At 53.9% G+C, this 25,856-nt stretch overlaps 1 protein-coding gene across 1 annotated transcript; it reads left to right on the top strand.

Annotated features, from left to right (window-relative positions):
- Positions 1 to 7,982: 7,982 nt before the first annotated feature.
- On the top strand, positions 7,983 to 23,910 carry Krt80 (keratin 80). The gene is made up of 8 exons (XM_057792066.1): positions 7,983 to 8,352; positions 12,728 to 12,788; positions 13,537 to 13,632; positions 19,820 to 19,984; positions 20,273 to 20,398; positions 20,864 to 21,084; positions 21,757 to 21,812; positions 21,938 to 23,910. The coding sequence occupies exons 1-8, from the start codon at positions 8,039 to 8,041 to the stop codon at positions 22,060 to 22,062; spliced, it is 1,164 nt and encodes a 387-aa protein (XP_057648049.1). The 5' UTR covers positions 7,983 to 8,038; the 3' UTR covers positions 22,063 to 23,910.
- The last annotated feature ends 1,946 nt before the right edge of the window (positions 23,911 to 25,856 follow it).

The raw sequence follows: 25,856 nt of genomic DNA, 5'->3' as shown, positions 1-25,856 counted from the left end.
CCCTGCCTCCCTGTGGCCTCAGGTCAGCCCTGCTCCCAGGGAAGACCTGGAGAAAGGGACTAGGCACTGAGCAGGTAGTGCCCTCTGGCACGAACAGCTCGGGAACACATTTGAAAAGATCCAGCATGAAGACAGAACCTTCCCAACCTGCCCTGAAGCAGGGCTGTGACACTGTCTTTCCCGATCCACCCCTGGCTCCTAGGAGCTGAACGCCAGGCTGGCCAGTACACCTGGCCATGTCCACTCAGCAAACAGTGAGAGGCTGTCAGTCCTCAGACCTGCCTCGGGCCATCCCAGAGAGAGCAAGGCAGAGAAGAGACTGAAACTATGACACAGAGATGACTGCCATTCCTATAGAGCAGGCAGCCAGATGCCTCTCCTCCCTAACTGTGAGGACAGGCCAAGGAAAGCAGCAAGAGCCAGCACAGAAGAGAAGCAGAGGGAGAGTCAGAGGTCACAGGGAGTGGGTGATGGAGGAAGACCTAGAGGATGGAGGAGTCCATCTCCGGAGTCCCAGATGTCCACAAAATGACCCCACGTCCTTCCAGCTGGCATTGCCCAGACCGGTGTTTCTGGAGAGTATCCAGGAAGGACCCGGGCAGTCTCCTAGGAGACTTAATACCCCCACCTTCTGCCCTTGCTCCCACAGTCTTCCTGCTTCAATGGACACCCAGCTCCTGGGGCTCTGGCTCCTCTCAAGGCTGAGCTCAGCAAAGGTAGACAGAAGCCCTCCCCGGCTGAGAGGTAAAGCCCCTAGCCAGAGGTAGCCTGATCAGATGGGCCTTGGGGGAGCCCACCCTGAGGTAGAGAGGCAGGCGGGTAGAGTCAGAGCAGGACAGGGGTCATGAGAGGGACTTGCTCAGGGGAGAACCAGGGAGGAAGGGTGGAACAGACTGCAGAGTTTGTTTATTTTGCTTTTTTTGCTGCCTTTCCTGTTTGGCAATCAAACTGCGGCACTCAAAGACACCTCTCCAGAGTACCCAAGGGGAGTGCGGGGCTGAGAGAAGGCGACAGGTGGCCCCTGTGTTCCACCCCGTAGCCATCATGCCCTCCATCCTTCTAAGAGACAAGAGCACCCTCCAAGGAAAGCCCCCAGAGACAAGCCTCTCACTTCCAGCCGGGGACAACAGACTGCGGTCTGTCTGGGCTTAGAGGTTCACAAGAGCCAGCCAAAGTCAGAAAGAAGTGACGGGCTGCGTTGAGAGGGAACTAACCTTACTGAGGACAACAAAAAGGAGACACAACCCTTCCTGTGGCATCCGAAGTCACCAAGGACAGGCAGTACCCTGAGACCAGGCACATCTCCCCACCCTCTGTACTAAGGGTGGCAGATTCAGTGTCCCTTAGAGGAAACGGCAGTGAAGAATGTGAGCACATTCAGGCCATACTGAGCCCAGATGCCACCGACTGCCCCCTCAGAGCACTAGGGGCCAACCAGGAAACATGCACTAGATCTGACCACATGCCATTCAGATACCAGGCCAGGGAAAGATGATGGGAGGCCAGGTCGGTCATTCCAGGCACACCAGGCTCCTGAGTGCGGAACACTGCATGTAGCAGCAGAAGTGGGACAAACACCATCCTGAGGACCAAGTCATGTGCGGCAGGTCCTGGAACGCGGGGTCATGGGGTCATGATAGGCTCACGGCCCTGCTGCGGAGCTCTCTGTCTAAGCATACCAGAAGTACCATGAGTGAGAACCAGGCCTGGACCTGAGACAGGGGACCAGGGTAGGTGAGGTGGCCCAGCAAGTATGCCCTATGAAGACCTCTGTCTGCCTCAGGTCACCACAGGGGCTGAGTCCCCTCACTTTTTACATACACACTCCTCTCTGTGTTCAAGAAGGTTGTGCCAGTCCTGGGGACAGGGTTAAGAGGAGGGCATCCCCGGACAGGAGGAACTGGGCCTGACAGAACCCTGAGCTGAGAGGCTCTGTAGCTCCTTGAGCGTCCTCGTACCCCTTGCTGTCTTGTTTCTGCACCAGACTTTCCATAAAGCAGGCAGAGGATGTGCGAGTGGTTAGCAAGGAGGGAGGGGGAGAAAGAGGAGGGAGATAGCAGGGGAAGGTTCTTGACGCCCTGGAGGCAGAACCACATCCAATTAAAAACCATTTCAGACCCTCAGGGGACTCTGAACCCAGGGAGCTACTTGGAGAAGGTCCTCTTTTCTAGACTTGTGACTAACACTTTCAGCCCATTTCTCAGATGAGGGTAAAGTCAAGTCGCAGCGATGAGGTTCCGTCAGCCTTGAGTTAAGCTGACTCTACATTCAACGTCACGGTTCCAAAACCAAGAGCTCTTGGCTTGACCGTGTGTGTCCTGTATCCCTTGAGTCCTTGGGATGTACACAGCTGGTCCTCAATAATGGAGCGAAGACAGGGAGGAAGGCAGAAGTGAGTAGGGGGCACTCTGACAGATGGAAAATGAATAATAAAGGGGCTGTTTTCCAGTGTCAGCCTGGCACAGTGCCCAAGGCAGTCATCTTACCCTCAGAGCTCAGGGCTACACTTGCCTCATCTTTTCCAGAAGTATGCGAGCCCAGATACGTCAGCCTTCAGGTATGCGGCGACCTGCGGCTGGCTGACTGTCTTTCTTCCCTGCTTCTTGCTGTGAGACTTTACCTTCTTGGCACTGACCACCCTGCCCCACCCAGCCAGTCCAGCTTCGGGCCCCTCCACGGTCAGGATCTTCTTGTAGGGGGCTGTGACAAGTCCCTTCAACAAGCAGATCCCCTGTAGGGTAGGCAGAAACCTGTGGTGTGGGGGAGGGGCAGGAGCCACATCATCTAACTAACAGGTTGGTCTAGCTTGGAAGAGCCACGCCCACCCGCAGCTAATGAACACCATGCAACAGGTGTTTGTGCCTCAGTCCCCAGCCGGCCCTGGCTGTGACAGGAGGCAGCTGCCACCACTCCAGAGTTCCCTCGCTCACTGGTGAGCCTCAGGCTCCCAGGCCCAGGGGGGCCACCATGGCCTACCGCTCCTGCGTCGTCGGCTTCAGCAGCCTCAGCGGCTGTGAGGTGACACCCGCGGGCAACCCCCAGCCTGGGACCTCAGGATGGGGCAGTCGTGGGCTCCCTGGGCCTGGCTTCAGCTCTCGAAGCCTCACAAGCTGTAGGCCAGCTGGCATCATCCCCAAGGTGACTGTGAACTCCAGCCTGTTGGTGCCTCTGAACCTCAAGGTGGACCCGGCTGTCCAGCAGCAGAAGAACCAAGAGAAGGAAGAGATGAAGGTCCTCAATGATAAATTTGCCTCCTTGATTGGCAAGGTGAGCTGAGTGGGATAGGGCACCAAAACAGAAGGGCTACCTGGCTTTCCAGGTGACCTAGCTGGTGGCTCCCAGAGCATCACTCATCAAGCCCCGCCCCCTCCCCTGCTCCTAACCAATGGGGATGCAGTGTGGCCTACCCAGCAGAGATGGGATAGGAAATCCTGATACATCCTGGTGTCTGGAGGAAACCACAGGATGGACTCTGAGGGGTGCCAGCCGGCTTGGAGAGTCAGTATACCCCTGTGGTAGTCAAGGGAATGTTGCTCAGGGAAGCTCAGGGAGGTGTGGCCTGCTGGCCTCTTCCCAGGCAGGTGAATTGGGGGATACTGCTAACCATGCCCTACTAACCCATCTCTCAAACCTCTGGCCGCAAAGCACCTCCCTCCAGGCTGCCCTGCTTGTGCTCCCTATTCATCCACAGAGCTGTTGTTATTAGCAGGTCCAAAGGGGCGTGTAGGGTCTGCCATGGAAGCCATGTGCATAAAGACGAGACTTTGGCTTGTCAGGAGAAAGGAATGCAGAAGACTGTGCCAGAGTCCAGCCAGCACTCAACAGCTGGGCTCTTCTGCGTTCACCTAGGTGGGAGGACCAGGCCTCTAGCAACTCGGTCCCTACACCTCCTCGACTCCCTGCAACTAGTCCAGGGCTTCAGGAAGTCCTGTCTAGCTCCCAACCCCGTACCTACTCAGTGACTCGAGGAAGCCTCTTATGAGCAAGCCTCCTAGCCGGGCTTGGTCCTGTGCTCCACTGTAGTGACTGTACCATGTGCTAGCGCGCCGGGTACCACAGGGCACTTCACAGATCTGTCTCAAACTCTCTCAACTGAAAAGAAAGGCATTTTGTGATCATTGCCCAGAAGAGGAAGCAGAGGTCCAGCCTCCGGACTCCATCTAGTCCTCATCCGCCTCTTGGCTACTGACTCTGCATACACTTGCACATCTGGGGGGTCCTGGGGGGTCCTGAGAGGTAAGAGAGAAAAAAGTGTCATGTGTGGCCCAGATGCCTGAACCTCATAGGAACTTAGCAAGTGGGCTGAGGTCGGCAAAACATTACCACTACAGCTGTTGTATCCCCAGCTGTACAGGTGAGGCAATAGGACCAGAGAGGCCTTGCCCACAGTCACACAGCCAGCAAGCAATAGGGTTTAGATTTGCTCTGAATCTGAGGTAGGAATGGTGTCTTCCTCTCCGGCTCATCTGACTACTTCAGAGTCTCCTCACTGACACCTCAGGTGCCCAGATTGGGAGAGGAGATAAGCAGCCCTTCCCACAGCCCCACTGCACAGCGGGAACCCAAGGCCTGGGAGGTAGGCCCTACAGAGACGCCTCCTTGACAAGCCTGGCTAATCCCTTAAAAGGAGTGCTTCGCTGAGCTATGTAATTTGGCTCCCATGGGTGACTTTTCTCCTTCGAACAAATGCCAATGCTGATGTCACCCCGTGCCACTGCTGTGGGCTTTGGGTGGGGGCATGGGTGTGGACCCAGGAAAGGGGCCCTCACAGTTGGGGTCCTGGGTTCAGGCCTTTGAAATTCTTTAGCAATGGTCACAAAAATGCCTCCCAACTCTCAAATTTGGCCTTGAGATGAGGGTGCGGGATCTGTAGATTCTAGCCCTTTTGGAATTCTATCACTGAGTTTAAATCTCAGGCCCACCTGTATAAGCGTGTTGTATAAGTTTGCTGTATATGCTTGCTGTATACGCTTGCTGTATAAGCTTGGAAGAATTGCTGAACCTCTCTGGGCCTCAGTGCCCAACAGTGTAGTGAGCTCGTCAGTCAAGCAGGGTGATTTCTGAGAAGTCACTAGAACAAATACATCTCGTAGACTGTGCAAACTTTCTGATCACTTACTAAGAAGTGGAGTGAATAAGCCTGGTGCAGGGAGCTCCCAGACCTAATTATCCCCCTCCAACCACACACACCCCGGGCCTGGAGAATGGTGGGGCTTACAGAGCAGGGGTGCAGCCCCCTTGCAGGGCAGAGCAGGGCAGGGGTGCAGCCCAGACTTCAGAGAGAGTGCAAACAGAGAAGGCACAGAAGATGGACTTCAGGCCCAGAGCAAGGCTGAGGCTCTTTGAGAAGGGAAGAGGGAGGAGCACCCCACTCAGGAGCACCCCATGAACCTCCCACTTCAGGGCCCACTGCCCCCCTGAGAAACCAGAGTGTGTGGAAGGAAGGTCCCTCTAGAGGCTGTGAAGGGACCCTAATGCTGCCGTGGTGTTTCTTTCACTTATGGGCTGTGTTTTCTTACAAAAGTTGCTTACCCCCTCTGTGCCTCAGATTCCGGGATCTCCTGTGTTGCTGCAAGCAGGAGGATTAAAGGCCACAAGGGAAGGATGGGGGAGGGGGCACGGTGTCATCTATGGGGCTGCAGGGGGTGGGGGTGGGGGGTCTCTAACATGCAGACAGCCTAGGCGACAGGTGCTGAGGAAGGACTGCCCAAGTTTTGTCTATGTTGGGAAACCAAGAGCTGAGGTGACACCTGGAGACAGGACATGCCTGCCCTGCCAGCCTCAGACACAGACCGGCTTCCCAGTGCATCAGGGATCCCCAGCAATGTCTCCCTGCAGACTCAGTGGCTGGGCTCTCCCCAGGGTGTCTCTGTGAAATACATCTACCGTAAATTCTGTCAGCCCAACCCGGCTCCATGCAGCTCCCAGCCTCGATCTCCTTAGCAGTAGAGTGAGGAAGCAGACAGACCAGGAACTTGCTCTGGGAGGGAGCCTCCTCACCCCCACCCAGTTGCCACTGTGCCCCCATGGGGCAAGGGTGCAGGCTAGAGACCGCACAAGCTTCTCCGGAGAGCAGGAATTGCTGACCCTCTCTAGGCCTTTGTTCCCAGAGGGAGGAGCCCAGCAGGCAGAAGAGACTCCCCCAAGGCCAGTGGGAGACAGAGGTTGTCCATAGTACCCCAAGAGCACAATGCCTTCCAACTGTACCAGCTTCCCAATTTCCAGCGTCTTCCCACAGACGAGAGCCGAAGCATGGAGCACAGAGGTTAGACTAAGGGAAGAACTTCCTGGTATGAAGGATTTCTGTTTTGCTCATGGGTGGAGGTAGGAGCCTCATGTCTCTCCCTCTCACCGCACCCTCAGTGTAAACATGGACTCCTGCTAGTCAAAACCGAGGGAAGGTGGGGTGAGCTCATACTCCCCCACACACACTCCCTCACGCATACACAAAGCAAAGCAGAACCCTCCTGACCTCCAGTCCCACTGAACCTGTTTCCTTGTGGCACAGGTTTAAGGCAGCACCATACAGAACTTCCCAGCTGGATAGGCGTGAGGCAGGGGAATGACTGCTCACCAGTGTAACAGTCCAGGCCTCTACCCAATGTTCCTGCTCCCCTCCCTACCAGAAACAAAGGAGCCAAAGGTTTGCTGCAGCTCTTTCGGGCTGTGGTCCTCAGGCCGTGTCCTCAAGGCCAGAACAGCTTCTTGTCGTCCAGGAACAGCTCAGCCAGCCCTCATCTCCGTGGCCACCTAGGGCTCCCAGGCTGACAGGGAGGGTACATGAGGAGCTGGGGTGGGGGTGGGACATCCTTCGGGAACTGGGAGCATGCATTCAATGGGAGAAGGCACACCCCACCCCCATCCTACCCCCCACCCCACCCCAGAGGACAGAGGTGGGACAGAGCCAGGAAGTCTTGATCCCGCTGGGATGCACTCCAGTGGGAACTTAGCTACAACAGAAGCAGCCTTCTGGGGGCCTAACTGCGGTCCAGAGGGTGTCTCTGCAGGAGTTCAAGATGGGAGTGGTGCAGGATGGGGGATCAGAGCTTGGGGAAAACCACAGGACTCAGGGACCTCCCTGTCCCCACCCTCACGGTCATCCTGACCCTGCCTGGAAGAACAGCTCCCTTCAGAAGGGCCCTGAGCCCTGCAGTGATAGTGCCCCAGGCCACGGGGTCATATTACAGTGGTTGATGATGTCCGTGCAGAACTGGGAACACAGCTCAGTGGGCAGCGTTTGCCTAGCACGCAGAGAGGCCCGGCTAGATCCACATAAATCAGGAGCTGTGGTGTTGGCACCGGAGAGGTGGAGGCAGGGGAATCAGAAATCAAGGTCACTGCAGCTACAGGATGAGCTCGAAGCCAGCCTGTCCCAAACCAAACAAACAGATGAGAATCCAGGTGCCAGACCTGGCTCTGCTGCCTGCTGAGTTTGTGACCTCAGGCAGTTCTTACAGCTCCATGGGCTGGGGGCCCCCTCTGGAGACTGGGCTGACAGCAGTACCCATTCCACAGGGTGTTGCCTCAAAGGAGTTGGAAGAGGAAGCACTTGGAACCAGTCTGGTGCATAGCTGGCACCTCATCCACGCTGGCAGTTAGCATTCTCTCAAGCTCATTTCCATGGTTTGCACCCCCCCCCACACACACACACACAGCCCTTTCAGGCAGGCGGCTCTAGCTGGGGAAACTGAGGCTCGGAGAATCTGCAAATCGGGCTTGTCCAAAGGGTTAACACTAAAGTACCAAGTAAGCCCACCTTGCTGGGTTTGCCCATCTTGCTGGGTTTCAAGGCCAGATGAGGCCAGGCTCACCATGAAGAAGAGGCAGGTAGGATCCTGGTACCACCCAAGCCCCTATTTCTGGGCTCTCCCAGACCCAAACTGACAGGCTCCCCTCCCTCACTGAGGCCCAGCCCAGGCTAGGAAGGCTTCTTGGCCCCACCTCCAACCCATCTTATCTCAGCATCTTCCACTCAACAGCCAAGAGCTGGAGGTGTCTTAGCACACAGAGTGGAGAGAGTGTCAGGGACTGTGTGCAGATGAGCTGCCCTGAGACGGGAAGCCCCGCTTTGGGGGCCCCTAGCCTGCCCAGGGAACCCAGTGTGGCACCTGATGACCTACTCGGTGCCCTCCTGCTCTTGCAGGTGCAAGCTCTGGAGCAACGCAACCAGCTGCTGGAGACCCGTTGGAGCTTCCTCCAGGGCCAGGACTCAGCTACCTTTGACCTCAGCCACCACTATGAGACATTCCAGAGCCGGCTGCAGGAGGAGCTGCGCAAAGTGAGCCAGGAGCGGGGACAGCTGGAGGCCAACCTGCTTCAGGTGCTAGAGAAAGTGGAGGAGTTTCGCATCAGGTAGGCCTCACTCAGGGAACCAGGGTTAGGAGCCGCGGGTGGGTCTAGGCCAGACTGGGGGGGTCGGGGGGTATGCACCCAAGCTGGAGAAAGGAAAGCTGGGAGGGAACATGGGGCTTTGCTAGCCATAATTTTGCGGCAGCACACGTGCCATTGTAAATGCTGCAGGTACAGCACTGAACCTACAGCAGTGACCCTCAGAATCCATCAAGCTTTAGCTGCAGTGGCTTACAGCTAAACCCTTGGGTGCTTGCCCAACACAGGCCTGGCTCTAGAAGTCCCCCTGAGCCTACAAACACACCACTTCCTGTGCACTGCCCTGGGACAGCAGAAGGACCATGCTCTGCAGCACACTCTGGATGTTGATCTTGGTCTCAGGAGAGGATAGAGAAGCACTGGCGTGCAGGCAGGGGACAAGCAGGGGACAGGCAGGGCAGGGGACAGGCAGGGCAGGGGACAGGCAGGACAGGGGACAGGCAGGGCAGGGGACAGGCAGGGCAGGGGACAGGCAGGGCAGGGGACAGGCAGGACAGGGGACAGGCAGGACAGGGGACAGGCAGGACAGGGGACAGGCAGGACAGGGGACAGGCAGGGCAGGACCTTCATAAAGCAGTATTAACCCCTATAGGGAACACTGCTAGGCATTAAGGTAGCTGGAGAGCCAGAAAGATGAGGAAAATACAGCCCCTGCCCACACGATGCTTTGACAGCTACTGGGACAGAAGAACAGATGGCAGGTGCTACCCAATGTCACAAGCACGGCCTAGGCACTGAAGCAGGAAATGGTCAGCCCTGCCCAATGCCCTAGTTTTGTGCTTCAGGCAAGCATAGCCTACTGACACCTCTGTTTCCTCCTGAGTGAGCGGACATGGTGATTGACACTAACCTCGGTTGCCATGAGGAAAAAGTTCAGAGTTCAGGTTGGCACCTGGCAGTGACTTCTCTGTCCCCTACGAGGTTGAAGTTGACCAACATTGGCTGAACTGATCTGGCCAGCCTAGGAAGGTGGAACGAACACTCAGGAGGCTCAGAGGAGAGGTGACCGTCTTTACCTCCTTCAGGATGAGGAGACTGAGACTGAGCAGATAGCTCACATCCCCGAGTCCCCTCCTCACCCAGGATGGGGCAGAGGATGGGGGACCAAGCATGGCTGCTCCTGCTCCTGCAGTGTGGCCCACACCCTACCAATCAGAAGTAGGACCAGCTATTCTAGGAGTAGCCAGGCAGTGCAGAAGGTGGGACAGCTGCTCCTAAGCTGGGGAGCACCATGGAGGCTCCCTCTCCCAGAGAGCCCTGCCCTCCCAAGTCCTAGGAAGCCCATGTGGGCATCGGATCACTCGGATGTTGGAACTGCCCAACACCTGTTCACCAGAAGCGGAAGTCCATTTCACTGGTGCCTAATAGGTCTGAGAGCCTCAGAGGAGGCACAAGGCAAGACCTACTAAACAAAACCGCCACCCTCAGTGTCCATGGCAGAGCAAGCAGCGTGGCATCCCTGGGAACCTGCAGCTGAGTCCCTTTCCAGCTCTCTGGTTGCTGTCGCCGCTTCCTGTCTGCTTCAGGCCGCTGTCCTCTCTCTGGGGAGGGGAAGAACAGACTAGTCTCACAGAGGGGTTTCAGAAAAGCCGAAGCTGGTGATGTGGGGTGGAGCCCTGACAGGGAGGGGCTGTGCCTTGCCTCTGCGGGGTGATGAGCTCAGTCTTGCTCCCAGAAATAAACAAGTTCAGGTGGGGGGTGGCAGCTGTGTCAGCCTTAAAAGGGCCTGAGATTAGCTTCAGGAGCCCGTAGCTGGCAGGCTAGTGGTAGACTGGAGGTGGGACAGGGGCTAAGCATCACCTGAGCCTTGTGGCAGGGATGGAGACTTCCAAGCCCTGGAATACCAGAGATCCCCAAGGGCCGGCCAGTCTAAACGTCCTAGTTACTAAGAACAAAGCAGAGGCCCAGCGAGGGGCAGCAACATGCCCACACTCACACAGCAAGAGACTCAGGCCCAGCCAGCACAGAGCGGCATCCGTTGTTGATTGGTGAACAAAGTGTGTAGTTGGGGGTGTGACTAGTGGCTGAATCTAGCTGAGCATCAGACAGCAGTCTGGGGCAGACAGAGGCAGGCTGTCCACAACTTGAGGAAGGGGCTCTTGTGACTCATCCAAAAGCTGAGAATGAATAACAGGAGCTTCAGGGAGACTGGATATCAGCCTCAGACCAGAAGCCAGTGCCAGGCCTCAGACCTCTCACTGGGGCTCAGGCATTAGCCCACCTGTAGGCCACCTCTGGGTCCTAGACAGGAATCCTAGGCAGACTCTCTCCAGCTCTCCTGGTACCCTTCCCTATTGGGCAACCATTTGGCTGCCCTCACAGTCCTGATATATGTCCCCCAGGTCCCCAGTAGGTCTCTACTTGGTGGGTCTAGAAGTAAAAGCCCCTTTTCCCTATGAAGGCCTCACTCAGGAGGGTAAGCAGCTTCACAGGACTCACCCGGGAACCGGCTCCTCCGAAGCCTTAAGTCGTTAAGAAGTAGTTGGACAGTGACAGGATGATAAGGTCATCCAAGGAGGGGGCAGACGAGGAGACTGCCCAGACGATGATGGGAAGGGCAGAAAGGGCTGAGCAGGAACCTGGCACCCAGGGATCCCACCAGATGCCTCCCCAAAGTTGGCAGATTCTGCTACCCAGAGGAAAGGTGGATGTTGATCAGCTAGCTACCTGCATTTAGATGCCAACAGGATGACGGGTTCTCTGGCTTTAGCTCAAAGACAAGGCACTTCGCTGGAGTGCTGAGATTTCAATAAGAAACAAACACGACCCTGAAGGCTGGTAACAATGCTCAGAGAGCCAGCCCCGCTCTCCACGGGGCTTCCAGAGACTTCACGTGGGAGTCCAGGGCAGAGGTCCAAGTGCTCATGAGTGTGAGACCTGCAGCAAACATTTTCAGTCCTCATGAGATTTCCATTGTCACAGCCAAAGAACACATAAGCGATGTAACCAAGTCATGTGACTACTCAGCAAGGGAGCTAGCATGTGAACTCCCTGCTCAGCCAGCTCCTTAGAGGCCTCTTTCACTTAGAGACACCTTTCACTGTCACACAGGACCCTGAGATCCCCTGCTGCAAGCTCTGAGGGTCCCAGGAGAGGGTGTTAGGGAGCACGGGGGAAGGGAGGCCATGGTTCCTGTCGCACGCACGCGCACATGCATGCATATCTGAGTAGGAAGCACTCGTCCTCCCTGATGCATGTCCCCTGTCCAGTCCCAGCCTGATCTACACCCTCAAAGACCCTTCCGGATTCCCAGAAGACAAGATGAGGCAAAAGGCAGCCCATTCCTGTGAACACTCATTCTGAGGTCCACTCCCCTCCAGGAGACATGCAGGTCCAGTCAGTTGAAAGGGTCACTGTGACACTGGTCAGGGACCAGGGCAGGCAGGTGCCTGTAATTAGAGCCCTGAGTCAGGCATTCCTAGAGAGGAGAGAAGACGCTAACCCACTTCCATGTCCATCCGCTGGCGCTGTCCTTGAGGGCTGGTGTAGGACACCCAACTGGCAGATGCCATCTACCCTGTTGGGCCAAGACCAATGTCTCAAAGAGAAGGAAAGGATAAAGTGAAGGACCAAAGGATCCTGCCCCCACCCAACAGTGTCCTTTTTGCTTGATGCAGGAGGAAGGTAACAGGGAAGAGAGCTAAACTCTGTAGCGTGCTGTACAGTCCACGAGTTCCTGTCATTGTAAAGGACAGGCTCCACTAGCGCCTGCACAGCCTTAGACATAGGAAGGAAGAGAGGCTGCTGCCAAGCACACTGGAGACCTCTCTCCTGCCCCCTTTAGGAGGCACAGAATATGATGGTGTCCCATTCTCTAGTCAAACCAAGGAGCAGCACAAGTTGCAGGAAGGAAGCAGACTTGGAGAAGAGAGGAGTGAGTGGGTGTTGGGAGAGGACAGACCATAGACAAGATGTCTGGTGGGGAAAGGAGTCACCGTGAAAGGGGTGCACCAGAGGCTTCCCAGAGGGCTGTGCGGTAGAATCAGGAAGTGGGCAGCCACTGCTGGGAACTACAGGGGAGGGAGGGTGTGTCTTGTAGAGGCCTGAGATTATGTACACCAAAGGAAAAGCCCAGGTTTCCTGTTTAATTTTGTTTTGTTTCATTTTGTTTTGTTTTGTTAAGACAGGGCCTTGCTAGGCAGCCCTGAGTAGCCTAGAGCATGCAGTCCAGCTTGGCCTCAAGCTTGTAGGCCCGTCTCTGCCTCCTGAGTGCTAGAATTAGAGGTGTATACCACCACATCTAGAATGGCCACCTTCTTTATTGTCATAAGCATGGAGAGTCTGTCAGAGACCTGGGCCCCTCACAGAACAGCATTGCTGAGGAATATCTCCCCCACAGGTATGAGGACGAGATCTCCAAGCGCACAGACCTGGAGTTCACCTTTGTCCAGCTGAAGAAGGTAACCCCCAGTGCCTAGGGCCTTCCATCATGGCCATGGTCCTCTGCCTGTGTCTCCAGCATTGTCCCACTTCCCTGATGCCTAAGCAAAGCTCTCGGGTGTAGTGGGAATTCTAATTATCTTAATAATAAAAACCCAGAGTCAGATACCGGGTAGATCAGCGAAGCAAAGGAGCCAACCACTAGAGACACTTTTTACCTCTACTGAATCCTCAGACAGAAGGGGCCAAGATCCTGTCTCCACGGATCCTGTGGAAGGCGATGCTGTCTTTCAGAATCCTCAGTTGATGCTGTCTCTATGAAACCTCAGACTGGATCCTGAATCCTGTCTCCCCACCTTACATTCATCTCTCTGCCCAGCCATATCACTTCCTGTCTCCATCTCCCTAGTGCTGGGACTAAAGGTGTGAGCCACCACCACTTGGCTCTGTTTCTCTTTTAGACTGATTCAATCTCGTGTAGCCCAGGGCGACCTTGAACTCAAAGAGATCCATCTGCCTCTGTCTCCCTAGTGCTGGCCTCTATGGCTCACTAGTGGCTCGCTCCACACTCTGATCTTCAGGCAAGCTTTATTTGTTATAGCACAAACGAAATATCACCACCCTCAGGCACATGGGCTGCAGGACCAATAGACAGAAAAGTCAAGCCCAGCTCAGAGGCAGATCTGCTCTGGGTAACAACTGTCCCATCAGCTCCTGCCCTGAGCCAGTTTTTCAGTTTCCATCTCTCACCTCCACTTCCTACTTCAGGACCTGGATGCTGAGTGTCTCCGGCGAACTGAACTGGAAACCAAGCTGAAAGGCCTGCAGAGCTTCGTAGAGCTGATGAGAGCTGTCTACGAGCAGGTGAGAGAATGAGGCCTGTCTGGAGCCAAGTGCTCGCTGCTTCAGGGGCATGGGACGCAAAGGGAGGCCATGGAACGCTTAACAGTCACTATTTCCAGCCAATGGCATCACTGAACTTTCTCTCTGGGTGTCAATGATCCTTGTGTTTCTCTTTGCCACAGATTTCATGACCCAGGGGCAGGATTCCCAAGGTCAATCTATTTGTCAAGTCAATTTTAACGTGTAGAGACTGCTGGCAAACGAGCTGAATGCACTGGCAAGGATCAGTACTTTGGGCCTTGAATACACATCCTACTTGGACTGAGCCCCCTTTAGACCTTGTAGTCCAATCCACAGCACTACTTCTAGCTCTCATGAGTGTGGGTTTCACCCTCTCCCACTCTTGGCTGAGATGGGGAAGACTTGGGATGGGCTTCGGTACAATTTCAAATGATATGGCACATACAGACAGAGGAGCTTCCAGAACATATCCCCATCTATCTCTTAGGTCCTCAGCTAAGCCTGGGGAACAGTGGCCCAGCAAGGGCCTGGGCCTTTGAGAATACTGTACCTCCTGGGCATCCTACCATCCTCTCTGTCTCATCATCTGTCTCAGGAATGAGGGATACAGGGGTAATCTTTCACAAGTGTCTATAGTCTAGCAAGGACTAGAGAGAGCCATGCTGGAGTTGATGGACTCCAAATACTGTGTGCTGCCAACAGCTAGTGCCAACCATACAATGAAGCCAAGGTGGGTACAGAGTCAGTCACTGCCACATTCCAAGCAGAGTTCTGCCATGGGCCCCCCCACAGACCTCTGAGCACAGCTTCCCAGCCTGGTATGGGAGACTGGGCCCCTCTTCCAGCAGGCTCAGTATCCCAGGACCCCTATGAAACAGACAGACATTTGTGGTTATGGGATGGAGCATAGCAGAGAGAAGCTCCGCCCTCAAGAGCAGAAAGAAGGCAAACTCCCAGCTGACCATACCAGCAGCCCAGAAAAGCACCCTGCCTAGCACATTCCTCCGTAACCAGGCCATAACCTGTAGGTTCCAAGGCTCCATGCTTACATATCGCATGCTCTGCCCAGGCTCCCTTTGGCTTGGTGTGGGCCACGCATGCATCAGGGGCAAAAGCGTAAGAATCTGTGCTCCCCTATGCTCACCAATGCCTGGCAAAGTCAGAGTTCTAACCATGATTGGAGGCCCTGCAGCTGAGACCCAGACAGAAGAAGGCTAGCCATCACCAACAGACCCAAGCATTGCCAGGGATCCACCCAGAGACTTTTGGATCTTTCCCACTAGCCAGGCCTGTGGATTCCATTCAGAGGGAGCTGCAGCTCTTGGGCCTTGCTGGACAAGCTGTGCTGTCTCTCTGTGCCTCCTTTTCCATGTCTGTAAGCTGGGGATAACAACAGTAGCGGCCTGGCATGGATGTGATGTGAACTAACCTGTCCAAGTGCTCATTAGGTAACTTCTAAGTGCTGGATTTGTGTCACCTCCTGAATGGGACAAGCCTCTCCTCTGAGGAGAGCACAACTCAGCCAGTACATCTGAACAAGGCCACTCGAGAGGGTGAGAGGCTCAGAGAGACAAAGAAATCGGTGGGGTCACAAAGCTAAAGGGCGGAGGAGAGCCTGGATAGGGATCTGAGGAGCACCAGCAAGCTGAGTCCAGAGAGGGACAGTCTAACCCAATAGGAAGGCTATATGAAGCTCCATAGCAGGAAAGCAAATGGAGCAGGCTGGGAGCTGGAGGACAGTGAGAGCTGGTGACAGCCAGCAGACTTCGCATGCATGTGCAGGACCCTGGATTCTGAGAGAGGTGGGCACAGTTGGCGCTGTGGAGTTCCCTTGCCTTAGTCACTGTCCTATTGCTGTGAAGACACCACAACCAAGGAAACTCACAAAAGAAAGCATTTAGCTAGGGGTGTGCTTACAGTTTCAGAAGTTAGTTCATTATTGTGATGGTGGAGACCACGGTGGCACAGCAACACACACGGTCTAGAAAAGTAGCTGAGAGTTTTACATCCTGATCTCCAGGCAAAGTAAGAGAACTGGGCCTGGCCTGGGCTTTTAAAACCTCAAAGCCCAGCTCCAGCGACACACTTCCTCCAACAAGGCCACATCCCTGATCTTTCTCAGAGAGTGCCACTCCCTCATGGCTACGCATTCAAATATATAAGCCTGTGAGGGCCATTCTCATTCAAACCACCACAGCATCCTTGGCCATCAATCGCAAGACTCCCACAGATGTGCAAACCATCTGATGCTCAAGTCTCTCGCCTGAAGTGGCACATACATTGTTTACATGTGACCTGGGCACCTGCTCCCTGTGCTGTAAATCTGGTGATGTAATTTACATCACCCAATGTGATGTCAATAGCAGTTCCCCACCAGATTGTTTTAGGGACCAATGGCCAGGGAAACAGCCTGTACCTGCTCCACAGAGGGACAAGTTTACCCCTTCTGTGTTTGGCTGAATCCTCCGAGAAACAGGTGACCACAGAGGGCAGCTGTACATGGTTGCTGCAACCTTAGTGAGCAGCAAGGTGCCCCGTCAGCTGGGCATTGGGGTGTGGGCTTTATTATCCACTCCATGTACCTCTGTACCCTGAGAAGACAACATTGACCCTTGGCCAAAAAAGATGCCAATGAGCCCCTAAGCCAACACTGCCTGAGAGAGATAAAATCCAAGTCACATGGGTGTTTTCTAGAAGCCATGTTTTCAAACAATAAACTGGGCTGGACTATAGCTTTTTGATAGGGTGTTTCCCCTGCATCAGAAGACCCTAGACTTGACCTCTAGCATTGTCCTCCTCAAAAAGGAAGACCAAATTATTTTAATAACGTATTTCCCTTAACCCTATACATCCAAAATATGAGTATTCTGCTTTGTAGTCAATATAAATATTAGTGGATTTTGCTTTTACTATTTTACTTTTTTTCTCTTATTAAATGTTCAACATCAGGGCATACCTCTAATCCCAGCACTCACAAGAGAGAGGCAGAAGGATCAAAGGTTCAAAGCCCTCCTCTACACAGTGTGCTCCAGGCCTGAGAGAGCTGCCCAAGACCCGTCTCAAAAACAAAAAGAAACAAAATAGACAAAGGTTTAGAGTCTAAAGCACATTCTACACTTATAGTAGCTCATCTCAGATAGATGAGTCACGTCCCATGCGCTTCAAGGCCACTGATAATGAGTGTCTCCTTTCCTGGACAGAACAGGCCTGAGAAAAGGGAGCTACAGACCACAGCTCCTTCTCATTACAGGAAATAACAGTGGATTGTGGGTAGCCCCCCGAGGGCTGGATCAGTTGAGTTATAGATCTATATCCTATTGATGTCCCAGTAAAAAGGGAGCCCTCTCCTCTCTCCAGCATCAGGGATCGCATAGCTAGATGCCAACAAGGCCCTTTCCCCTTGGCTGGATGGTTCCCCTGGCTAGATCTGCAGTATGTATGGGACCTGCGTGCATCCAGTCTGAATGCTGCCTGTCACTCCCGAAGCCCGGTTCCAGGGAGACTAGGGAAGAGTGCTCATGAAGATGCATGCACACACACGCGGGTGTTTGACTATGGAGGTCAGATGATAACCTCTGGGAAGGCCTCACCTTTCATTTTGTTGAGACAGGCTCTCTACTTTGTTGTTCAGAGCTGAGTATGATGGTCCCACTGGCCTTCCGTCGCTCAGCGACATTTTTGCCTCTGTCTCCCATCTCCACCCCTTAGAAGCAGGACTAAGGTGCCCAGCTTTACACGCGCTCTGGAGATTCAAACATGGGTCCCCAGGCTTGCCTGGCAAGTGCTTCACTCATTTAGCCGCCTCCCCAGCCCAGAAATTATGTCTTAATAGATCTTAAAGCACTTAGAATAATGCCTGCCATAGAGTAAACATTTAAAAGCATTAACTGTTCGAAGTTCTGCCCTGGCACCCACTTTACAGACCGAGACTCAGATGGGTCTTAAAACTTGATCAGGGTTATCTAATGATTCCGAGTTGCCGGCATTCAGAACACAGTGCCTTCTAGAGCAATTTTACCAAGCAACACTAGACTACCCCAGGAGAGCCGCTGTCTACTCACCGCCCCCGTGGGGAAGACTGTGAGGTAAATGTGTACACGGCAGCCTCCTCCAACTCCAGCTCCCTAGGGAAACTCTAAACTGTACTATGACGCAATTCTTGTCAACTTGGGGTGTCAGGGACCCACCCCAAGGTGGCACCTCACCACACAAGTGAGCATTGTTATACCCTTGCTCCCGGAGAGGCCAGCATGTCTGGACAGGCATGCAGCTGTTCCAAACACCACTTCCTGCTTCTGTTTATCTCACTCCAGCCTTGCCTGCTTCTTTCTAGCAAGGGTCTGAGGTGGTGCATCTGTGTTGGATATACCTTGGCCCCAACAGGGAAGACCTTCCTTTATGGCATCTCCTGGCCATGCTCTGGACTTTCCTGGGCCAGATGCCAAGTCTGTGGGGCTAAACCCATGATCCTTACTCAGTGACCTCCACGGCACACATCTCTAAAACCTGTCCTAGCAGGTGCCCATTTACAGAGGGCACTGTGGGTGTGACAACGGGTCTGCGGTGACCACTGGCCTCATTCTAGTCAAGGCTTTAGCCTGCCTTTGCCAAGAGACTTACATTAGGTTCATCTGAAGATCAGTCAAAGATAGGCACAGCTACGGTCCCTGAGCTTGATCCTGCCAGCTCAAGGGGGCCTCCAGAATGCTTGCGGCACCCGAGCTTCTTTTTCTAGGAGGCGCTAGTGAGCAAGGCTGCAGACAAGCAAAGGGGAAAGGTGCCCACCACTGTCCACTCAGTTCATCTGGCCACCTTGGGTCTGAATCTTTACATTAGAATACAAGCCACCAGGAAGAAGTTCCAGGCCTGCCAGGGACTCCACCACAACCTCTAAACATAAAGAGGAATGGGGGAAGGTGTCCCAAAAATGATATACCAAGGCCAAGGTGAGTGACCATAGTGAATCAGGAGAACCAGGACCTAAGCAGGCCTCTAGATCCAAATGCCAGCTAACAGGAAGCCAGGGACAAACTGAAGAGCATATTGCACATCAGTTGGCATGAGATAAAATTCAGACCCTGGGGGACTCTGCATTTTTCAATAAGAAAAATTGTAAGGGAAAAAAAATGGACAACCCAAGACTTCTAGTGACGCACACCGGCTTCCATTCGCTCATCCGTCAGGATCCTGACTCTGGAGTTCTAAGAGCAGCTGGAAACACGGCAGGAGAGTAATGGCTGAAACAAGAGACAGGGTCTGTGAAGGCCAGAAGAGGCAGTGGCCCCAGCCCTACACCCAGAGTGAGCCACAGGCACCTCTGCCTGGCTCCCTACCTGCCCCTCTGTGGCCATCTGACTCACCTCCGTTGTCTCGCAGTCTGCTCCTCCTCCCGCCCCAGGCCCCACAAAGCCTGGGCTGTTGTTTAGCACCTCTAGATCAAGCAGCCCAGGCATGTGGCAACACTTTGCAGCCCCCAGGGGACCCCTGTTCCCACTTGTCTCCTATTTAGCCCTAAGCCTTCCCACGGGAAAGTCGGCATGGTTAGACAGTTAGACCGCTTAGCTGCTCAGGGCTTCAAGGGTAACACAGAGCCCAGCCCAGGTAGAGCCCTGCTCCCCTGGGGTTGCCTCCAGCACCCCCATGACCAGGGAAGGATAGACCATAGGGACATGCTGCGCTCTCAGGCCTGGAGTGCGACGGAGAGCTTCAGAGAGCTTGACTATGGGCCGAGACAAATGACTCGGCTAAGATAGCAGAGTTGCATCTGCGTCCGAAACATTCTGAACCCGTGTTCCCAAGGATTCACCGGCTTCTAGCTCCACACTGGCTAGCATCATTCTCATTCTCTCTGATCCAGCATCTATTCAGTAAGTGTAGATGTTTCAGCTGATGTGGGGGCCCAATGGAGAGAGCACAATACAGTGGAGCAGCCTGTCCCACATCTCCACCTCAACTCCAGCCAGGGCCATGGGCTTTCCCATCAGCCAACAAGAGGGTCCCAGACTGAGTATGAAAGTCAGAGAGGGCTGCAGTAAATCCCTCCTAACTTCCTGAGAAGTCGCAGCAGGGAGCATAATCTCCACCTCCTGAGGAGACAGAGGGACTGTGGGTAGCTGAGAGACCTTGAGTTACACACACACACACACACACACACCAGCCCTGAGTCTCCCACTTCTGTGCTGACCAGGAGCTGAAAGACCTTACAGCCCAAGTGAAGGATGTGTTGGTGACCGTGGACCTGGACAGTCGCTGCCACATTGACCTGAGCGGCATCGTGGAGGAGGTGAAGGCCCAGTATGATGCCATTGCTGCTCGAAGCCTGGAGGAGGCGGAAGCCTATTCACGGAGCCAGGTTAGGAACTGACCATGTAGAGAGGGCAGGAGGACTAGAAAGGGGGTGACTGTGGTCTTGTGGCTCTGGGATTCTCCGAGGAGGAGTAGGGAGGATTGCATCATTCGGTCCACAGGAAGATGTGAGAGCCATCATACCGCCAGGTGAGGGCATCGCTTACCCAGGGCAGCCAGAAGGGAGCCACCAGGGGACCACGTGGAGCTGGAGAGGGAAGTAGGAATGGAGTAGAGATGAGGCTGGGAGGGATGCTCAGACCACACTTACCATCCCTCCTCCGCACCCCTGCAGCTGGAGGAGCGAGCGGCCCGCTCAGCAGAGTTCGGGAGTAGCCTTCAAAGCAGCCGCTGCGAGATCGCAGACCTCAACGTGCGCATCCAGAAACTTCGGTCTCAGATCCTCTCCATCAAGAGCCATGTGAGAAAGCATACGGGGCCTATGGGGACTTAGGGGCTGGGAGACACTCACACTCTGTCACACTGAATACACACAAGACCCGGCCAAGTGGCCCTGAGCCAGTCTAGTCTGGCCTCAGTTTCATAACCCACCGAATTGAGAGGAACATGGCTGTGAGGATCATGTGAGCTCCGCCCAGAGCTTCTGGGACAGCAGTAAGCCCCTGCCAGGCACAACCAGATCCTCACCCCTGCCCAAGCCCAGTCAACCACACAGCAAGGGCTTCCAGCAGAAACTCCTTTGGTGGCTTGTGGGACTTCCCTCCTCTTCAAGTCTAAGGGAGCTCCTTCTCAGGACACTACAACCCATTACCACACTAGCAATTGTGTTGCTTCGCTACACACACACTCAGACAGCAGCAACCTCAGGCCTGGCCCACGGCCTTTCCCAACCACTTTCTTCTTACCTTTGACCTCCTGGCTGCAGTGCCTGAAACTGGAGGAGGACATCAAGGTGGCCGAGGAGCAAGGCGAGCTGGCCTTCCAGGATGCCAAGGACAAGCTGGCCCAGCTGGAAGCCGCCCTGCAGAAGGCCAAACAAGACATGGCCAGGCAGCTGCGCGAGTACCAGGAACTGATGAACACCAAGCTGGCCCTGGACATCGAGATTGCCACCTACCACAAGCTGGTGGAAGGGGAAGAAAACCGGTGAGGGGTGGGGCGAGGGTGAGACTGAGCCAGTCACTGACCAGATCTGGGACCGAGCTCTGCAGGGCCTGCTTGCCCAGCTGGAAAGTGGACTAACGATAAGCATGGTGGGGAAACTATGGGTGGGACCAGTGAGAGGGCTCAGTGCCTCCCGACCTGGAAGTCACATGGTGGAAGGCAAGAACCAAGTCCCACAAGCTGTCCTCAGACTTCCACACACATGTAATGGCACACACACACACACAATTTTTTTTAAGGTTTAAGGTGGATATTATGGTTTTTTTTAAGTGCTCAGTCGTGTTCACTATGTGTGCCCAGCAAAGGGGCTGCAGCCCCCGAGGACAGACCCTGGGGCTATAGGAGTACAGGCACCCTGGCTTATCTGAAGTACAGGTTTGGGTCTCAAACACCAGGCCTCTACTCCCCTTTCACCCTGGGAAGCCAAAAGCAGGACAGCTATGATCCTCAGTTCCCTAAGCCCCAGGAACTCCAGAGAGAAGAGAGGGCCCTAGAGGCAAGAAGAGCTGGCTAGCCAGGGTCACACGACAGGACAACCACAGGCCTGGGAATGACAGCCAGGAATCACCCTGCACTGGACAGACCTCAGTCCCCAATCCTAATGGAGCTAAAATCCCAGGCTCCCTTCCCACTGTACCATGTCTCCTCCTTCAGGATGGACCTGCCTTCCGCCACTGTGGTCAGCGCTGTGCAGTCCCGATGCAGGACCAGTAAGTCCCCAGAAACCCAAGACAGGGACACATGGGGTGTGGGGGACCATGGCCCCAAAGGCCTCATGGATGTAGCTTTCAATCCTCCAGCCCCTTTCTCTCCCCTACCCTTTGTGTCCCTGTAGCTGCCTCCAAGTCTGGCCTCTCCAAGACAGCCTCGCGGAAGAAGAAGAACCGCAGTGGCCCTGTGATCAAAGTCACTGAAATCTCAGAGAAGTACCTCTCCCAGGAGTCAGAGGCCTCCGAGTAAGACGGCGACCCCAGGCCTCCAGTCACTTCCACTGCAGCCAGAGGGACTCAAGCTAAACTCGAGAAAGTGGCCTGGGACCTCCAGGTTGGGAGGGGAGATGCTGAACTGAGAGAGGGGGGTTCCAGCTGAGGCTTTGCTTCTCTGGATTCTCTGGACGGTCCGTGCAGGTGAGGGAGCATTGTCCGCTCCTTCCACATCAGGGTCTCGCTCACCACTTCCAACCTCCTGGCCACAATTGTCTTTGTCCCGGCTGGTAAGGGGGAACTTGGGGTCAGTCACCGCCTTGATCCTCTGAAACGCCTCTTCCCACATAGCTCTGACAAGGTGCTTGACTTTTGCCCATCGCTTGCCCTGATCTTCTGCCTCAGCCTTGCCTCACCACAGCCTCAGAGCACCCACTAGCCAGTCCACAGCCTGGGCTGAAGGACATACTGGATTGTGTCCCATATGTGGAGTCCCTAGAGACCAGGGGCTGAGGAGCCTGGCTTTCCTGCCCTTAGGATCCCCAGACACATGACAGTATTGGGGGACAAGGGAAAGAAAGGCCTGGTGTGTTAGCCAGAAGCCAACATCTCAGAGAGGCCCAGGAACCTTCTAGAGACTAAGATGTCAGCCAAACTAGGCTCCAAAGCCATTCTGGCCACGACCAACAGCCAGGAGCAGAAGCCAGAGACAACAACATGACACCAGCTTTGCCTTCACCTCCCTGCCATTCCGGCCTGTGCCACCATCCTGCAGTCTAGGCTCTGCCTCCAGCCCAGGTCTCTCTAAGAGTTGTGCCTTTGGTACAGCAGGCCCTAGAGCCTCTGAGCCCACCCTGCTAGAAATATCCATTCCCCAAAATCTCACTTCCTAGGACCTCTGTTCTAGCCCCAGGGTCAATGATCAAGGATATTCCACTCAGCAGCCCAACTCTTCCTAGTTCCTCCCACCGCCATCCCGTCCCTCCCTTCTTCCAAGCCTACTCCCCGTCTCTGGCTGGCCATGAGGAAGGCTAAGCCTAGACAGATCTTGAAGGTTCTTAGCCATGAGTTGGCTCAGGAAACCCCAATAAGGGTCTTCAAAGGATTCAACCCAAGGGGGCCATTCTGCACCCACAAGGATGTCTGGACTTGGCCAGCAAGCTACCCTTGGCTCTCAGCTCTGGAGCTTGCAAGGCACAGCAATGCCAGCCTCCTTCTCTCCTCCCTTTCTTCCCCTCACACCCATGTCCTGGCTCCTGCCTCACCTCCTTTCCTGGCTCTCTCCCATTCTTTCATCTCATTCTCCAAGACAGGTGTTCAAGGCCCCTGGCCTTCCAAGCCTGCAGTGGGTGCTGATGGGCCACTAGTTCTCCCAGGCCAAGGAACCCAGTGATATACTCAACCTGGAGTCCCCAAAGAGGATGCTCACTGCTGCTTTCTCTCGAGATGCTATCAGTTTCCAAGGGAGCAAACCCTCAGTGGGGACATGAACTACAGAAAGTATATATTATTTTTCATAACTTATATGGCTTTTAACTTATTGCTTCCCTTCCTGTTTCTGCATGATTCGCACTGGGTGTACTATCAGGATTTTAGAGAACTCACTCCAGCCACCTACGTGCTGGCTGACTTGGTCAAGGGGTGAATAAAGTATTAAGATTTGTCTATGGATAAAGCTGCTAGGCATTGATTTTTTGTTATTTGGTTGCTTTGTTTTATGTGTATTGGAGACAGGATCTTATGTAGCCCGAGCTGGCCTCAAACTCATATAGCCAAGGATGCCCTTGAACTCTTAATTAAATCTTCTGCCTTGGTCTTCCAAAGAGTCATAATTACAGGTATATGCCACCATGTCTTGCTTGAGAACCTAATTTCATCTCCTCTTTTGGGGTGGTTTGGTCACTAGTCACTAGAGAAATTTCCATCCAGGTACCAAACTATAATTTCAAAACAATGGGGGCGTAGACTCAAAAAGTCCCCCACCCTTTCTTGCTACCAGGAGGCTTGTCGTAATGTGGAACCATGCTCCCCGTGCCTACAGAAACAGGAGGTTCCCCAGCTAGCGGCAGCGTTTCTTCCCCAGCACCTCTGCCCAACCACCGGTGGCCTAAGCCAGAGGGCACTTAGATGGAGCAGGCCTAGTCCTGCCAGGTCAAATACAGATCAATAAATAAGGATTGAGGAGCATCACCTCACAGGTGTCTGGGCATCTGATGACAGAGCTGTGGTCACCCCTCTCAGGAATGTACATCATCCTCGACTGCCACACTCCTCCCTGTGACAGTTCAGCCAATGGGAAAGGTCATGGTTAGTGACATCACAGTTGATAGGGCAGATTTTAGGAGTTACAGTTGACTAAGCCTGAGACTCAAAGCCAGGCAAGGAGACCTCATCCTGGCTTCAGAGGGACATGGCATGGCCAGGCCCTAGGACTTAACTCTGTCCCTCCTCCTCGGGACCTTGACAGACAGGATCTGCTCTCAAGACACAGGACAGATGAGCATAGAAGCCCCAAGTTCCCTCCAGAGGACCCTAGAGCTGAGATGGTTCTTTTTCTGTTTTATCCACTTCTGAATACCCGTTTAAATCTCCGAACGTGAGTAGGAATCTCACGCTCTAAGGTCCAGTGACATGTTTATTTTCCTGCTACTTTCTCTACCTGATTTTTATCAGCTTCCTACTATGCAGACTGACAGCTCTAATTTTCAATATAGCTCTCCTTGATGTCATCCACTTCCTAATAAGTACCATTCTGACTGCTTCCTGGAGTTCTCATTCATATCATCTTTATTATCCTAGAGTTAAAAAAAATTCTATTATTCGACTAAGTTCTTTGGAAATCTATGACACACACCTGAGTCATTCATTTTACAAGCATTTTTTTAAACACAAACTTAGCTCGTGCCTGGCCGTGCTCCGGATGTTCACGGGGCGTGTTAAACCCCCACCCCCCCAGTCTTTATCTCTGCAGCCGCCACTCCTCAAACCTCAGCTAGGCAGGCCTGAGATGGCTGCCCTGTACTCTTTGTCCCTAGACTGCACAAAGCTTGCCGCTGTCTGTCTCCAGGACCTTTCAACCCGAGCCAGCATGACTCTTGCAGCAAGCCACCACAAGCCATCCTTCCCACGGCTGGAATCAGTGGCCCAAACATGCAGCAACCCTGATAAGGACAAAGATGGACACCCAACTTCCCCAAAGTCTGGGTCTGTCTGTGCTTTCTGCAGTCTAAGCCTGTAGTCACCTCTATAGATTTAAAACTAGGACGTGGTCAAAGTCAGGCTTTGACCTTAGGGCCACATAAAATAGGAGGTTGGTAGGTAGATGTGTCGTGAAGTGGGGTGGTTACTTCAGGAAAATACAGCTGTCCATAGTCATCCACTGATCCAGAAGTAACCCCAAATAAATTCATTTTACTCACCAAAATGGGCTTGAATGAGTCATCGTTTGGGTTGTTGGTACCACCCCAGTTTGGAAGCACATATTAATTTTACTCTTCCCCAAAGAAATCACATAAGAAGAGATCTCCAATAGATGCAAGAATGAGTGAAAAAAGAATGAGTGACCCCAGCCACTGTCTCCACGCCCCAAAGTTGTGTGGAGGTAGGCTGTGTCAGGTCTACTTTTAAGCCTTTACATAAAAGCCGATAGCCAGTGCGGAGTGGGAAGGAATGATTTCCCTGTCCAAACAAACACACCTTCTTACCCCTTTTCAGCTAGCAGGCCTCTAAAAGACACAGCATGCCCTGCCCCTTGGGTGAGCCTCCATCCTCCCTCCTGCCTCCTCGGTCCTCACAGAGACTCAGTGAGAGGCTGACCAAGAGCACTAGCCT

Source organism: Chionomys nivalis, chromosome 17 (assembly GCF_950005125.1).
Source record: "Chionomys nivalis chromosome 17, mChiNiv1.1, whole genome shotgun sequence".
Classification (NCBI taxonomy): Eukaryota; Metazoa; Chordata; class Mammalia; order Rodentia; family Cricetidae; genus Chionomys; species Chionomys nivalis.
This window is presented reverse-complemented; position numbering and strand designations above follow the sequence as displayed.

Bases quoted from the DNA above. Each gene is read 5' to 3' on its own strand.
- Krt80 (XM_057792066.1), top strand. From the start codon at position 8,039: ATGAGCTGCCCTGAGACGGGAAGCCCCGCTTTGGGGGCCCCTAGCCTG. The intron at 13,633-19,819 runs GTGAGAGAATGA...TGTGCTGACCAG, and splicing joins TGAGAGCTGTCTACGAGCAG to GAGCTGAAAGACCTTACAGC. The intron at 20,399-20,863 runs GTGAGAAAGCAT...TCCTGGCTGCAG, and splicing joins TCCTCTCCATCAAGAGCCAT to TGCCTGAAACTGGAGGAGGA.